This window comes from Cetorhinus maximus, chromosome 25 (assembly GCF_964194155.1).
Source record: "Cetorhinus maximus chromosome 25, sCetMax3.hap1.1, whole genome shotgun sequence".
Classification (NCBI taxonomy): domain Eukaryota; kingdom Metazoa; phylum Chordata; class Chondrichthyes; order Lamniformes; family Cetorhinidae; genus Cetorhinus; species Cetorhinus maximus.
In genome coordinates this window covers 22431516-22447443 of record NC_135903.1, presented here as the reverse complement: position 1 = coordinate 22447443, position 15928 = coordinate 22431516, and the positions used below count along the sequence as shown (strand labels likewise).

General features: G+C 42.8%; 1 protein-coding gene across 3 annotated transcripts in view; it reads left to right on the top strand.

Moving 5' to 3' along the window:
- Window positions 1-2412: 2412 nt before the first annotated feature.
- LOC144667961 (glucocorticoid-induced transcript 1 protein-like) overlaps window positions 2413-15928 on the top strand; it is a 60868-nt gene continuing 47352 nt past the window's right edge. For 2 of the 3 annotated variants that reach the window (XM_078529612.1, XM_078529613.1), the window contains exon 1: window positions 2413-2917. In XM_078529612.1, the coding sequence (XP_078385738.1) occupies window positions 2554-2917 (364 nt within the window). In that variant the 5' untranslated portion in view covers window positions 2413-2553. The remainder of the gene's footprint in view (window positions 2918-15928) is intronic. The other variant, XM_078529611.1, reaches the window with a different exon arrangement.

The following is a 15928-nucleotide window of genomic DNA, read 5'->3' as shown; positions in this document are numbered from 1 at the left end:
CTATTTTTACTTAGTTCTGTTGAAGGGTCATTTGGACTCGAAACGTTAACTGTGTTCCTCTCCGCAGATGCTGCCAGACCTGCTGAGTTTTTCCAGGTATTTTTGTTTTTGTTTTGGATTTCCAGCATCCCCAGTTTTTTGCTTTTATATTATTTTGTATTGTCCTTCCTCTTCCTCCTAGTGAAGGATCCACCTGATCTATTCAACTAGGCAGTTTTATTAGGGGAGCAAAACTACAAACATGCTTAGCCATGTTCAAAATACATTAGACAAGCATGTAATAATAGGTTTTTAATATAAAAATTACAGGTCAGGAAAGTAACCCATCCTTATTATATGCTTTCTTATGGAAAAGTGATTTTCACTTCGCATGTTTTTGTTTAGCATGCAATGGTTTGGGAACACATTGGGTGTGCTAAATGAGGGATAGCTGTATATCTATTACTTATAGACCTAAAGTTTTGTTGCAAGTTGAATACACCTTTTATTCTATAGCCTCATTTTAACCTCCTAAAGCACTGCTGGCTTTAAATAATGGCAGCGTTTGATGCCAATACCACGCATGCACAGTTGTATGCATGGTTGCCATCTTTATAGGATGCAATGTGCAGCAGGGCGCATGTGTGGTAATCACTGGCCCTGGAATTGTAAATATTACAGCACAGGCAGCAGAATCTCTCAGGGGTCCCACAGTTTCCTTTATCCCATTTGATTTTCTTAACATTTTTCTTGCCTTTTCTCCCCCATTCTTTTCGGAAGGCACCTTTCTCCCAATAAACCATTTTGCCATAGCAGCATAGCTCAGTGGTGTGGTAGGGATGGTGTGTAATTAAGCCTGTATTCTATCATCTACCTACCCTGCTGGTGCTTAAATGTGCAATGCTGGAAGAAACAAGCCCCAGAGCTACAAATGGAATTGCGGCTGTCACAGGGTGGATCAGAAGCTTCCTCATCCTAATAGCTGGAAACTGGGGGGAAGCCATGCTCTGATTTCCCGCCTGCCATGGGCTCAGGAACTGGGTGAACGGCTTCCAACCAGCACTGTCTCTCCTGCAAATGACGACATAGGATTCTGCACATGCACAGCCAAGTACGCATGCACAAGCAGGAATTGGTGACCATTCCTGGAACTCTCTCCCTAACAGCACTGTGGGTGTACCTACGTCACATGGACTGTTGTGGTTCAAGAAGGCAGCTCACCACCATCTTCTCAAGGGCAATAAATGCTGGCCTAGCCAGCCATGCCCACACCCCATGAATGAATTTTAAAAATCTTGCATTGGCATGAGATATAGTGTTAAAGAATCTGTGATTCACCTCATTAATCTAGGAGAGCATCACACGACATGGTGTTTCCTAGATAGGTGAACTCCCTTTCATGGTACCGTTCAGTGCCGCATAAAGTTTTACAGGGGCCCCAGGAGCTTCCGGGGCAGGCTGGTATATAAAGCTACTCTTTACTTCAGATAGAGAGAGAGACCAAAGCTTCCAAATATTTGAGAAATAATTTATGATGGCTTTGAGGTCCTCTTCCATGTGGTCATCAGTTCTCAAGCCTCCTGGCCCTGCGGACACAGTAGCTATGCTATCTTTTTTGTTTCAGAAAGCACGGTGGCAATGCTTTGTGGATAGCTGAGGCTGTCAGTATGGGAACACCAGGGTCACAGGCTATCCAGCTGCTGGATAGCCCAATACACATGCTTGGTAACCGAATAGTATCTACAACCATATTTCTCATGATGGGCATCCATGCCCTGCATCTGATGGTGACCTTACTCTGAATTTGTCGCAGTGATTGGCAGGGATGAGAGGAGGAGGAGGAGGAGAATGAGCTAATGGGAGGTGATGTAAACTGGGCTGGGATAGAAACAGTTAAAGCAAAAGCAGTGTGAAGAAACTGCAATAAAAATCATTCGCACATCAGCTTATTGCATTATTATGAGCCAGAAGCAGCCATTTGATCAGACATTCATTGAGAAATAGAATGAGTTTTTCATTATTTTTATTATTGCTGTGACGTCAAAGGTTGGTAGTAAAACCTACTGAGAAACAGTCACGTGCCCGCGTACAAACACTGATTGTGACATCACTCATTAATGTTGCCATGGTGCCTTCTATGACGCTCATCCAATCAAACACCACCGCTGACAGCAATTGCCTTGAGCGACGTCGATGCTGACCAATAAAATGACACATCTTAGAAGAACGTCCCACCTCAACACATACAGCCAATCAGCGTTTGCCATCGCTGGCACCGTGCCAGAAATGTGCCACCAGCCTCTTGCGAATGGGTGCAGCGGATTTGAGTGACGGGAAGAGGGCCCAATAGTGAATAGGGTTTGTGGACGTGTGGCCAATGAGGGGCGAGGAGCGGCAGTGGGGGGGGGGCGGCGCAGCCGTGGCTGAGGGAAAGTTAGAGTGAGTGTTGATCTGCAGTGGGAGGCAGAGGGGGAGCAGCGCGGGGAACGGATCCGCACTCCGGGAGCCAGCGGGGGGGCCCACAAGCAGCCTCCGCCATTTATTGTCTTCAACTCCGAGTCCAGTCGATCGGCGATGTCCTCGCAAGTGGCGCCGCGAGTGCGGCCCAGCGGCTCCCCGACCTCCAGCCGCCCTCAGCCCCTCCGAGCAACCGTCCCCTTCCAGCTGCGAGCGGCCGCCGGCAACAATACCCCGGGCGGCGGTGGCGGCGGCGGCCCAAGGCTGGCCCCCGGCTCCTCCTCCTCGTCCTCGGTCCCGGCTCCGTCCGTCTCTCCGCCGGGAAGCCGCAGCGCTTTCCACAGCGTCACCACCTCCACCAGCACCGGCCCCGGCCCCGGCCCCGGGCCGGGCGAGCAAGAGGCGGCCTGGAGAGCGGCCCCGTCCGGGGAGAGGAAAGGCCATCACTCCGCCTCCTGCTGCACATCTCCCGTCAGTAAAGGTACCTCTGCACCTGCTGCCTGGCCACACAGCAGCGTAAACATCTCCTCAATAGAGAGCAGCAGTGGCACTAACCTCAGCCCAGCATTGCAAATAGGGACAATAAGTTTTATTTTGTGTGCTTATTTTGCCTGGAGATGTGCTATCTTCATTCTTGAGCTCAACTTGGGCTCTTCCCAGACCCTCATTTTTTTCCCTGTCTACATTTGCAGCTTCTATTTAACAATCTGAGGCTGTGTGTTGTTTGCTTTTTTCCCCCCACCCTCAGGTTTTTTTTTATATTTGAGCACACACTACCCCCCCAGAGGAGTGCCTCTCCTTAATGACAGAGCCTGGAATTGCAGTCCCTGTTACCAGTGTTAGCTGCAACTTCTGGAAGTAAATTGCATTTTTTTTTGTTTTGTTATCAGCAATGTTCAAAAGGCTGCAGAGATATCGAGAAGCATTGAACATGGGTGACCGAAGATGGAAGTTTATTTTTGTTAGAAAAGTAGTTGGCTTGTGATGTCTTATTTTCTGTTTTATACAATATATTGTGCAGCATTTATAATTGGCACTTCACTGCTCGCTATCTGTTTAAAGGGCATTTGTGTGTAGCAATAGAAACTGCATGGAATTGATTACTGGTACACACAGTAGTCACTTTGCAGATGTCTGGTGATCCTTCAGATTGTTCTCTGCTGAATTAAATGGTTGTTTGATAATGGTATTGTTTAGTCCAAGATAAGTTGCTTCTGTAGTTTTTGAATGAGACTTTACTGTGCTCAATACAACTGAGCAATAAGTTGGTTGACCTTTTTCCCCAATGATTCAATCTAGTTATGAAGTAATTAGGAGTCTTAATATGAATTGTGTTGGGCTTGTAACTTCATTTTTGAAAGAGTTATCCATCTAGTAAATGGGACTAAATGTTAAATTCCAGCACTTGGTTGTTGTTGCTGCTTTGCTAAGTTACCTGCGCTTTTTAAATAAAAATTGTGTACTGGTGCAGTCCATTTTGGCTGCATGAGTGAAATAAATAGGTAGGAGTGTTTTGGAAGGAAAGAGTCTAATTCAGACTTGAAGTTTAATAGAAAATAATCCAACTGTAACTAGATGCCAATAGAATAGCAGCATTTATGGCATATTACTTATGTACAGTTACTGCATTGAATGTGTTTGGAGCTGGTGAAGCTGTCAAAATGAATGTGGAAGTGTCCAAGTAATATGCTTCCAGCTGTGAGAATCTATAGGCTTTTGACATTTGATGTAGCTTTTCCATAAAGAAACCACTGAGCTAGGTTGGAGGGGACCCCCTTAGGGAATCATTTTTGAAAAAGTGAAAGATGAGAAAGTAAAATATTTACTGTTAATTCAAATTATAGATTATAAGGCAGTTTAATAAGGTTATTACCAAGATTAGATGCATGCAAAGTCATTTTCTAGCATTAAATTTGTAGAATAATTTGTTGTTTAATCTGCACGTTATTTAGATTTTCTTGTTCCACTGGGGCTTCGGATATCTAATTGTGCACCAATATTTCTGTGAAGATCACTCTTTTCAAATATAATGCCGCACATCCATTAATTAGGTGATGATCGCTGTGATAAGTTGACAGCTTTTGCTTGCATTGCTGAAAAAGAGGAAACCAGTTTTTTTGTGCAGATTGCAAGGTTTCATTTTAGATGCGAAACACTGAACTGGCAGTGGTACTGTAATTTATGTGAAAAGCTGGCCAAAAACAGCTGATTGAGCATTCAGTTACACTCCTCGTTGTGCAGGGCGCAACATGTAAACTGGTTGACCTTCTTTTGAGTGAAGATAGGCTCGTATCAATAAACTGCATGTGGGGTAGATCTAGTTGTAAACGGCACGCAGCCATTTCCATTTATCTGCACAGTCCCATGTTAAGACTGTGCCACCCTTTCTCAGGAGATCAGCCACCATCTACAGTAGTTTGTTTAACCATACTAAATATTTACTGGTTGTAACACTTTGTTCCCACGCATATTTGCTGCAGCTGTCAAAAGCTGAAGTGCTGGATTTTGTTTTTGTGGTGATGAGTAGCTTTGTGTATCGTATTTACTGGAATATATATAGACTCTATTTAACACAATTAGTCTTGGCCCACTTGCAAGTTATTAATGGCCTTTCTCCCCGGAAGTGGTGGGGGACAAGTATGGAATAATTCCTAAATGCAAGACAGTTTTGGGATACTTTCTGGATACAGGGGCTGCCTTAGCCTAAACACCCCAAGGAGGAGTATTACTGAGCTACATAGGGTGATAGTAATAGACGTTTAAGGAGGAGATTTCAGGAGGCTATCCCAGAGCTTATCTATCTGAAGACAATGCTTCTGTTGGTGGGCTCATGAAAAGTGGGAATGTGCAAAGAGGCCAGAATTGGAAGAGCACGGGGTTACAGTGGTTAAGCATGTACAGCAGCCTGTAATGGGTTTTGATGCTTTAGGAACAGATTGGCAAAGAACAGGGTGAAAATTGGTCACTGTGTTTCCTACACTACAACAATGGCTACGTTTATAAGTACCCCAGTGCCTGTTTTGGGTCATTTGTAAGTCATGGAAGGCACTATATAAGTGAGTCGTAGAATGATTACAGTATAGGAGGCCATTCTGCCTATTGTGTCTGTGCTGGCTCTTGGCAAGGGCAATACACTCAGTGCTGCTGCCCTGCCTTTCCCTGTAGCGCAGCAATTTTTTTCTCATCAGATAATGATCCAATTCTCGTTTGAAAGCCATAACTGAATCTGCCTGAACCACAGAGGGCTGTGCATTCCTGATCCTAACTACTCGCCTTGTTAATTTTTCTTTAAACTGTTGTTGCTGTTGCTTTTCTTTCTTGCCAGTCACATTAAATTGCTGTCCTCTGGTTCTTGATCCTTTCACCCATGGGAATGGTTTCTCCCAATCTACTCTGTCCAGATCCCTTATATTTTTGAGAACCTGTATCAAACCTCCTCTCAAACTTCTCTTTAAGGCGAGCAACCCAGAACTGGGCGCCTACTCCAGTTAAATGAGTGCAAGTTTTTTTTGAATTTGTACGCAGGCCAGAGTCCCAAGTTTGTTAACTAGTTTTAAGAGCATTTAATTTGGGAGAAATTGGCTGATTATAATTGTTGTTGAAAGAATCCTGCAGTTTTAACCAAACTTTGATCACAAAATTCAGAGCACTTTATTGGTGAAATTATTTTGTTCGCTAATAGTCTGTTGACTTAAACTCCACAGTTGAACTAGAATAATTGCCATCATCCTTAAGTGTCCTGTTAGGATTTTATGACCAAAATAATCCTAACTGTGACCCCATAATGTTAAGTGACCAGCTAGCTATACTGCAGTCTTGCGACAGTGATCCCAGCTTTGCACCAACACTAACCACTCGGGTGCAGCCACACAGAGGGCATTAAAGTAAGAGGTGCAGGACCAACTCAAGGTGGTGACCTTGCACCATTTGGGCACAGCTCCAACCTTGTGTGAAGCTGGCACTTGTTTTCAAGAGGTGGGCGTCATCACATAGAGCTGTGCTGTCTGTGTACTGAAAACAATGCAGAGGTAGCAATATAACTGTGGCCTGTCTGCCATGTGCCACTGGCATCTAAAGTAGTCTTCCTTGGCTTCAGCATTATGGGTGAATATTTATTTATCTTGTCTGGTAGGCATGTGGTTATGATGCAATCAATGTGCTGCAAGCGGTATTTTGTACCACTGTTTCCCGGTACCAAATTGGGAACAATTACTGTACTGATACTATTTTTTTTAAAAATAGACATGCGAGACCATCTGGAGGAGGTAATCTTGTATCATTTCAGTTTCAGACTGGCTACAAAATAATCAACTTGCACAGCTGAATCCCGAGGCTTTTCAAGTCGTTTACTGTATGGCAGTATAATTTTCTTAATCTTCAGGCTTTTAATATGGAACAAATAGCTGGCTTGTCAGCTTGTTCCTCACATTAAACATTTCACCAGTTGGAAGCTGAGCAGAGCTTTGTTTTACTGTGTAACTGGTGAGATTCAGTAGTCTAAAATTTCATCCAGATGTATTTTTTTGTCAGCATTGTAAACTCATTCTTGTTTCAGTATCTCAACTATATTTAAAAGGCAGTAAAATATTATTTATTCTGAGGTTGTGTAAATATATGCTTTGTTATAATCCACATTGAGGCATTACCAAACCATGCATAACAGATCCACAGATTCAGAAATCTAAATGGATATTTGGGCAATTGTAGCAATACTGAAAACATTTCTGTACTTTTTCTTTTGGAGAGTTTTGAAGGAAAGGTAACTCAGGTAATTAATTACTTGAAGCCTCAGGTAAAACTAGACGAAACCCCGCTGCTTACAAAGGACAAGGGGGAAGTAGATCTTGTAGAAATTTCTGGATATGCTGATGATACGGTCATAATTTTATTCACCACAATGGACTGTGCTGACTTTTTAATGTTACTGTTAAAATGTCTTAACTCTCCACGCTCCCCACCTTCCGAAAGCCACACCTTTTGTGGAAATTCATAACCTATTAGCCTGCCTGTCAGTTTATTGGGTTGAAATTCAGGACTGCCTGATTACTGTGAACTATCACTTTACTTGCAGGCTAGTGATTGAAAAAAAATGTCGGTTTCCCTGCTGTAACAGAGATAATAGTGCCTTAAGTTCCTGCAGCTGTGATGTGGCTATTAGATTGTCCTGGTGAAAATATGTCTAGAATTTAGTCAGTGCCTTGGGTGACATCCATACTTAACGATCTGCCAATTTGAAAATCAGGAGCGCAAGCACTAAAATCTGATTTTTGGCCATTTTCTATTTTTTTTTATTCCTTCACGGGATGTGGGCTTCGTTGGCTGGGTCAGTATTTATTGCCCATCCCTGGTTGCCCTTGAGAAGGTGGTGGTGAGTTGCCTTCTCGAACCCACAGTGCTGTTAGGGAGTTCCAGGCTTTTGACCCAGCGACAGTGAAGGAACGGCAATATATTTCCAAGTCAGGATGGTGAGTGACTTGGAGGGGAACTTCCAGGTGGTGGTGTTCCGATATATCTACAGCCCTTGTCCTTCTGGATGGTGAATTCCTGCAGTACATCTTGTAGATGGTGCACATTGCTGCTACTGTGCGTTGGTGGTAGAAGGAGTGAATGTTTGTGGGTGTGGTGCCAATCAAACGGGCTGCTTTGTCCTGGATGGTGTCAAGCTTCTCGAATGTTGTTGGAGCTGCAGTCGGCCAGGCAAGTGGGGAGTAACCCATCACACTCCTGACTTGTGCCTTGTAGATAGATGGTGGACAGACTTTAGGGAGTCAGGAGGTGAGTTACTTGTTGCCGGATTCCTAGTCTCTGAGCTGCTCTTGTAGCCACAGTATTTATATGGCTAGTCCAGTTTCTGGTCAATGGTAACTCCCACGTGGTTGATAGTGTGGGATTCAGCGATGGTAATGCTGTTGAATGTCAAGGGGCGATGGTTGGATTCTCTCTTGTTGGAGATAATCATTGCCTGGTACTTGTGTGACATGAACGTTACTTGCCACTTGCCAGCCCAAGTCTGGATATTGTCCAGGTCTTGCTGCATTTGGACATGGACTGCTTCAGTATCTGAGGAGTTGCGAATGGTGCTGAACATTGTGCAATCATCAACGAACATCCCCACTTCTGACCTGGTGTTGGAAGGAAGGTCATTGATGAAGCAGCTCAAGATATTTGGGCTGAGGACACTGCCCTAAGGAACTCCCGCAGTGATGTCCTGGAACTGAGACGACTGACCTCCAACAACCATGATCATCTTCCTTTGTGCTAGGTATGACTCCAACCAGTGGAGAGTTTTCCCCCTGATTCCCAGTGACTCCAGTTTTGTTAGGGCTCCTTGATGCCATGTTCGGTCAAATGTGGCCTTGATGTCAAGGGCAGTCACTCTCACCTCGGGAGTTTGGCTGTTTTGTACATGTTTGAACCAAGGCTGTAATGAGGTCAGGAACCGAGTGGCCCTGGCGGAACCCAAACTGGGCGTCAATGAGCAGGTTATTGCTAAACAAGTGCCGCTTGATAGCCCTGTTGGTGACCCCTTTCATTACTGATGAACGAGAATAGACTGATGGGGCTCTTATTTGCCAGGTTGGATTTGTCCTGCTTTCTGTGTACAAGACATACCTGGGCAATTTTCCACATAGCCAGGTAGATGCCAGTGTATTTGTACTGGAACAGCTTGGCTAGGGGAGTGGCAAGTTCTGGAGCACAAGGCTTCAGTACTATTGCTGGAATATTGACAGGGTCCATAGCCTTTGCAGTATCCAGTGCCTTTAGCCATTTCTTGACATCATGTGGAGTGAATAGAATTGGCTGGGGACTGCCGGAGGAGGTCGAGATGGATCATCCATTTGGTATGTTGCAAATGCTTCAACCTTATCTTTTGCACTGATGTGCTGGGCTCCACCATCATTGAGGATGGGTTTTTGTGGAACCGCCGCCTCCAGTGAGCTGTTTAATTGTCCACCATCACTCACAACTGGATGTGACAGGAGAGCTAGATCTGGTCTTATCACTTGCTGCTTGTGCTGTTTGACATGCACGTATTCCTGTGTTATAGCTTCACCAGGATGACACCTCATTTTTAGGTATGCCTGGTGCTTCTCCTGGCATGCCCTCCTGCACTTTTCATTGAATCAGGGTTGATCCCCTGGCTTGATGGTGGTGGTAGAGTGAGGGATATGCCCGGCCATGAGGTTACAGATTGTGTTTGATTACAAATCTGCTGCTGATGGCCCACAGTGCCTCATGGATGCCCAGTCTTGAGTTGCTAGATCTGTTCAAAATCTATCCCATTTAGCATGGTGGTAGTGCTGCACAACACAATGGAGGGTATCCTCAGTGTGAGGGTGGGTCTTTGTCTCCACAAGGACTGTGGTGTGTCACTCCTATCGATACTGTTATGGACGGATGCATCTGTGGCAGGCAGGTTGGTGAGGATGAGGTCGAGTATGTTTTTCTCTCTGGCTGGTTCCCATACCACCTGTCGCAGACCCAGTCTAGTAGCTATGTCATTTAGGACTCAGTCAGTAGTAGTGCTACCTAGCTACTCTTGGTGATTGAATTCCAGCACCCAGAGTGCTCTTGCCACTCTCAGTGCTTCTCAACATGGAGGAGCACCGATTCATCAGCTGAGGGAGGGCGATACGTGGTAATCAGGATGTTTCCTGAGACTTCATGGGGTCCGGAGTTGATGTTGAGGACTCCCAGGGCAACTCCCTCCTGACTGTATATCACTGTGCCGCCACCGCTGCCATTGATGGTGGTGCCTGGGAAATTATCTGTAAGGTATGACTCCATGAGGATGAATGTCAGGCTGTTGTTTGACTAGTCTGTGAGACAGCTCTCCTAGTTTTGGCATTAGCCCCCAGATGTTAGTAAGGAGGACCATGCAGGGTTGACTGGATTGAGTCTGCTGTTTGCCTTTGTCATTTCCAGTGCTTGGGTCAATGCTGCGTAGTCTGTCCGGTTTCACTCTTTTTTTTTTTGAGGCTTTTGTAGTGGTTTGATATAATCGAGTGACTTGCTAGGCCATTTCAGAGGGCATTTAAGAGTCAACCACATTGCTGGAGTCACATGTAGGCCAGACCAGGTAAGGGCAGATTTCCTTCCCTGAAGGACAGTAGTTAACCAGATGGGTTTTTGCAACAATCGGCAATGGTTTCGTGGTCATCATTAGACTTTTAATTCCCAATTTTTATTGAATTCAAATTTCACCCTCTGCCGTGGCAGGATTCGAACTCGGGCCTTTACACTGGGTCTCTGGATTACTAGTGCAGCAACAATATCACTACGCCATCGCCTCCCTCATTTATGGCACTTGGGCTATTCAAATAACCTTAATTCACTTGGGTACTTCTGAAGCGGTATAGTTCTTCCCATTTATGTTTTGGCCAGCTATGTGCTTAATTTTTTTCTTCATACTTCTGAATTTGAAGATTTATGCACCAAGTGTAAGCTAGAGTCCACCAAAACACATTCGGATGATCAGAGTGTAAATAAGTTCTTAACTGATTCCATGGAGAATTTGGGCTAAAGTCCAGCACTGAATAGTGAAACGAATAGGAGAGCCTAAATGGAATGTGTAGGCAGCTTTGATGGCGTTTCCCAGTGTATGGGAGTCTATTGTGTAAATTAATAAGTGCTAAAACGCTTTGTGGCAAAGGTTAACTGAGTAGGGAGTAATCTCTTGATATTGGTGTTGAGGCACATTGGGGTAAAGTAGGGGAAATTGAATCCTGTATCTAACCTGAGTTTGACAGTTTCCCTAACGTGCACACCTGGAAGTGAAGCGATTGAGATTTTGTCTGGGGTGCCCACTGAGGCCTACAGTTACATGACTCTCAGTTCTGAAAACCTGAAGCCTGGGCACATGTTGACTTGTGCTTATTTTTTTCTTGCTGTTTCGGAGTTTGTTGACTGGAAGATTGTTGCTGCTTTGAGGATAAATAAATCATCAAAGCACCCAGAATGTACTTCTAGCAACAGCTATATATAAATTAACGGGAATGTCATCTTTAACCCATACACATGACTCACGAGGCTGCATGGAGTGCACTGAGATGACAAAAATGGTTAGGAAGTCATAGTCTTTTAAGTAGTGGAGAGCTGTTGGTTGTGGGTGCAGACAGTGGTGTTTCTTTGTTTCACGAGGCGTAGATTGTTTATGACACAATTTTTACTGTGCAGCGAAAGCTATTGTAGGCATAAATCCTCACGCATATTCTGGCATTGGTTTATGCCTCTAATAACCTTGCATGCAAATTTTGTTATTCCTCCACTCATTTCAAAACAGATTCCAAGTCCAAGTTGGTACTTGTCATCCTTGCGCATAGTGCACGTATTCAGACGAAACAATAAACATTGCCTAGCTTCTGTCTAATTAGCTAATTTATTGGTTACAGGAAAAGCGAGCTTTTTGTGGAGGAATTTTTATGACCATAAAAATAATCATATTAGAGGAAGAAAACGAAATTCTTAGTAAACATGGGAATAAGACATTTCATGTGATGTACATATTTTAGCTATTTGAAAAGTATAACAGTAATCCTACTTAAATGTGAGAATTTGAGATTGAGGAATAGGTGTAATTAGAATTACTTGGCAGTTTTCACAGCATGTTATATAAAGATAAATGTAACCAAAGCGAAGTTGATCAGGATTCATAAACCAAGACTTATAGAACAAAATATTTCTTTCTATTATGATAGGTTTCAGCTTGGGCATTGAGGCCATTTGTCTTTTAATAACTTGAAACCAAATATTGTTCACGTATCTCCTAGAAGCTTCAGTTTTGGCAGAAACTTCAAGCTGACTTCTGTATTACGTTAAGTTTTAAATTGGTACCTCTTTATGGCGACAGGTGGGAGTAGCATGTAAGGGCGTAGTGGAAGAAGAAATAACTTGATGGCATAGTTGGCCTAGTGTTAAGATACTGGACTAGCTAGTGACCCAGAGACCATGTGTTAACTGAGCTCAGTAGTTTTGGGAATTTGTGGGCCAGAAAGATGAGCTATGAATGCAACTAGATTGTCTTCTCTTTCAGGGAAGAGAGCCAACCATCTGAGCTGTTGGTGTTGCCAACACTCTTGATGTCCCCTAAAGTGACCTAATAACCTAGTTGATGATAAAACAAATATGTATGTGTACATATACACAGTAGCACACGTTAATTCTCAAAGCCAGAACCTGCCTGGCTGACAACTTTGAAAGCAATATTAAATGAGGGCGTCTTTCTCTAAAAAGGGAAGTTTGACTGGCTTAGCACAGTTTTTTTTTATTCATTCATGAGACGTGGGTGTTGCAGACAAGGGCATCATTCATCCCTATACCCAATTGGCCTTGGGAAGGTGGTGAGCTGCCACCTTAAACCACTGAAACCGGTCTAGTGTAGGTATGCCCACAGCGTTGTTGGGAAGGGAGTTCTCGAATTTTGACACACTAACGATGAAGGAGGAGCGATATATTTCCAATCCAGGATGGTGTGTGACATGCGTGGCAGCGTTCCTTTCTGTTTTGCTGTCCCTGTCCTCCTAGGTGGTGGAGGTCACTGGATTGTAAAGTGCTGTTGAAGTCTCGGTGAGTTGCTGGTATTTTATCCAGTACTCTATAACGTGGAAATAAGTTTCAGTTCCAGTTGTCAGCCAGAGGCATAAGTTGTAATTAGCTGTATTATGGTGTGATTGGAAGGTGGTTTGCAGATTTTGCATATTTTGAGTTTATTTAGTATTCTGTCAGACAAGCAGATGGTGCAAGGTAATTACCATTGTGTCATGCACTTTTTGAAAAGGGTAGAATAGATGGCAAGTTTTGTCTATAAAGTGGGAGGGATGCAGGGTGGGATAAAATGTCACTCCAACTGAATCCTTCTGGAGGCGCATGTCTCTTGGCCCTCTTGCATAGATTTAGAGAAATAAAGAAGCATAATGGTTGTAAGTGGTTGTTCTAGGGCTGTGACTCTCAACTTGGACTAAAATTTCTGTGGTAATTCTCTACTTCATTGACCTTTATTTGTGAGTCAGAACTGGAAGATTAAAATTCTGGTAACCATTAAGTGGATAGTAGGGAAGCTCCTATCATTTCACTTTCATAAAGCAGTTTACCAATGTGGGTGTTACTGTTGCCAAACATCCTTATGGCAGTAAGGCCAAGTAGATGCAGTTGTGGTATTGCATGAGATTTCATTATGCTTGTGGTAATTTACTTTGTGGAACTGTTTTCCACCATGGGATGGTTGAAGCAGTTGTCTACTGTTGTGGATGATAGCCTTTACCATAATCATGCATTTTAGAATATTCAGCATATTGTAGTCATTAATTGTGCCATATAGATGCAGATATAAGCCAATCCAGCCTTGACATGCTTTCCCTTATGTTTGACCAACATATGAGTCAAATTTGGTACGTGGTTAACTAAAATGTGCAAACTGATTTTCTCTTGCCTCTCCCTCCTCCTGGCCCCCTCAGTGCTGCTCCTGCACCCCCACCCCTGCCCTATAGTCAAGTTCTCAATATTTCCCATTTGTTTGGTATCTTACATGTGGATTGACTAACCACAGCTAAATAGCCAGGCTAATTGTTTTTCTAGTATGTAATTTTAAATTTACCCCAATTAGGAGCTTAACTAAATCTCTGTGGCTTTGTGTTGCTGATATTAATTAGGCAGTGGGGTATTTCTTAGGTTACCTTTTCTTATCCTCCTTTTCTCTTTCTCTTTCTTCTGCACTTCCCCATCTCAATCCTTGAAAATAAAATTGCTTTTTCAGGAGTCTAAGCAGTTTTGTGGATTTGTTTGCACCCAAAAGTTTGTGGTTTTTCTGTGATTTTATTTGTATGATTTGGTCATTTGCATATCATCTCCCCGCGTATGGTGATCTTTTAACTTACTTTGCTTTCCAATGTTCTTTTGCTTCATGTGGTATACCAGGGAGAGACATCTCTCGAATAAAAGTATTTTGTCACAATTTTTAAAGATAATTAAAATTGTATGAAATTTGCCTCGGAGGATTCCACTATTAATTTCTCCTGATATTCACCTTGGTTCTCTTTTTCCCTTTACATCAATTTTTCATAAGTTAATACTGCAGAGATGCAGCTGATTAATTGCCTACCTTGGCTAAAATATCCAAACACTAAGTTTCTTTTTTTAAATCAAACTTAATACAACTGTGGTTGTTTTGCAAGCTGGACTTTATGATGGCTTCCTTTGTGTAATAAGTTAAAATCTCTGGTTCTTTCCATTTGAAATTATTTTTGCCTAGGTTGCTTCCTGTGTGTGTTGGGGGTTGGGGGACCCCAAGGAGACTTAGCATTCTGTATCATACAGGTTTAAGGAAAGGGTGGTGTGAGTTGTGACCTGTGCTTTACTGCTCAAAATCCATTATTTGTCTTACAGTTGCACACTTACTGTGCCATATCTCTGGATGAGGTCCCCTGCCTGCATGTCCTGAAGTACAGCGGAACTGTGATTTGTTTGAGTGTTGGATGGATGCTAATTTCTAGATTTGCTAACCTCTTGATTTGGTAGATGTAGGCCATCTGTTATCAGTTATGCTGCAATACATTTTGTAGTTGGTTAAGTATAGGACTCATCAAAACTCCCATGGAATTGATTTGGAAGGTTTAACAGAACCTCAAGTTGTTTTGCTAGCTATCAAGGAACAAGCCCACTCTTATCTGTTCCATCAGATTGAGGCAATTCTGGTGTCTATAATTAAAGCAAAAAAAGTTGATCAGATCAAAATTTGGTCTGTATGCCATTAGCAGGTTAATGATCTATGCTCCTCTACTGGTTAAATCCTTCAAGACAAGCTCTTTGGACAGATAATATTTCATGTAGTTACATGGTAACTGACTTTTTAAAAAATGTGGGATGTATAGAATTAACAGTTTGATGAAATGGGTGTTGCTTTGCTTTCTGTCTGTCAAATCAGAGATTGCTGTTTTATGAGCCCTGTTGCTGGAGAGAATGTGGAATCTTAAAAAAAACACAGCCAGTGGGAAGTATCTATTTTGGTCAATGATAGAAGTATGACTGCATAAATATACGATGTATGTAATGTAATCAATATTTACTTCAAACATATTTTCGGTTTGAAAGAGACCGCTGATGCAGATAATCAGATTGTATTTAATTGGATGTTAAAGTATAAAATATATTCAATTTCATTTCTATCCATGTTGGAATGCCCTCTCTAAAGCCAAGTGGACAACAGTTTGATAGCATACTTACCTGGTAGAGCTCGTCCTATTAAGCTGAACTTTCAATGCACTTGCATGCAAAAATTTTGTTGCAGACCAAATTGAGTTAAACACCTTTTTAATGTTACTATTTTTTTGTATTGAAAAAGCTGATGAGCACGTGCTCCAAATTTAATGGCTTCTATTCCTCTTCCCCTTTTCCTAACTCTGCGTTTGGTGAAGGAAAATTAAACGCTTCAGGTTTAAAAGGCATAAGCTCCTGTCACTCTGGTTTGTCATGGGGGATGTTTAATTTGAGAAAATGG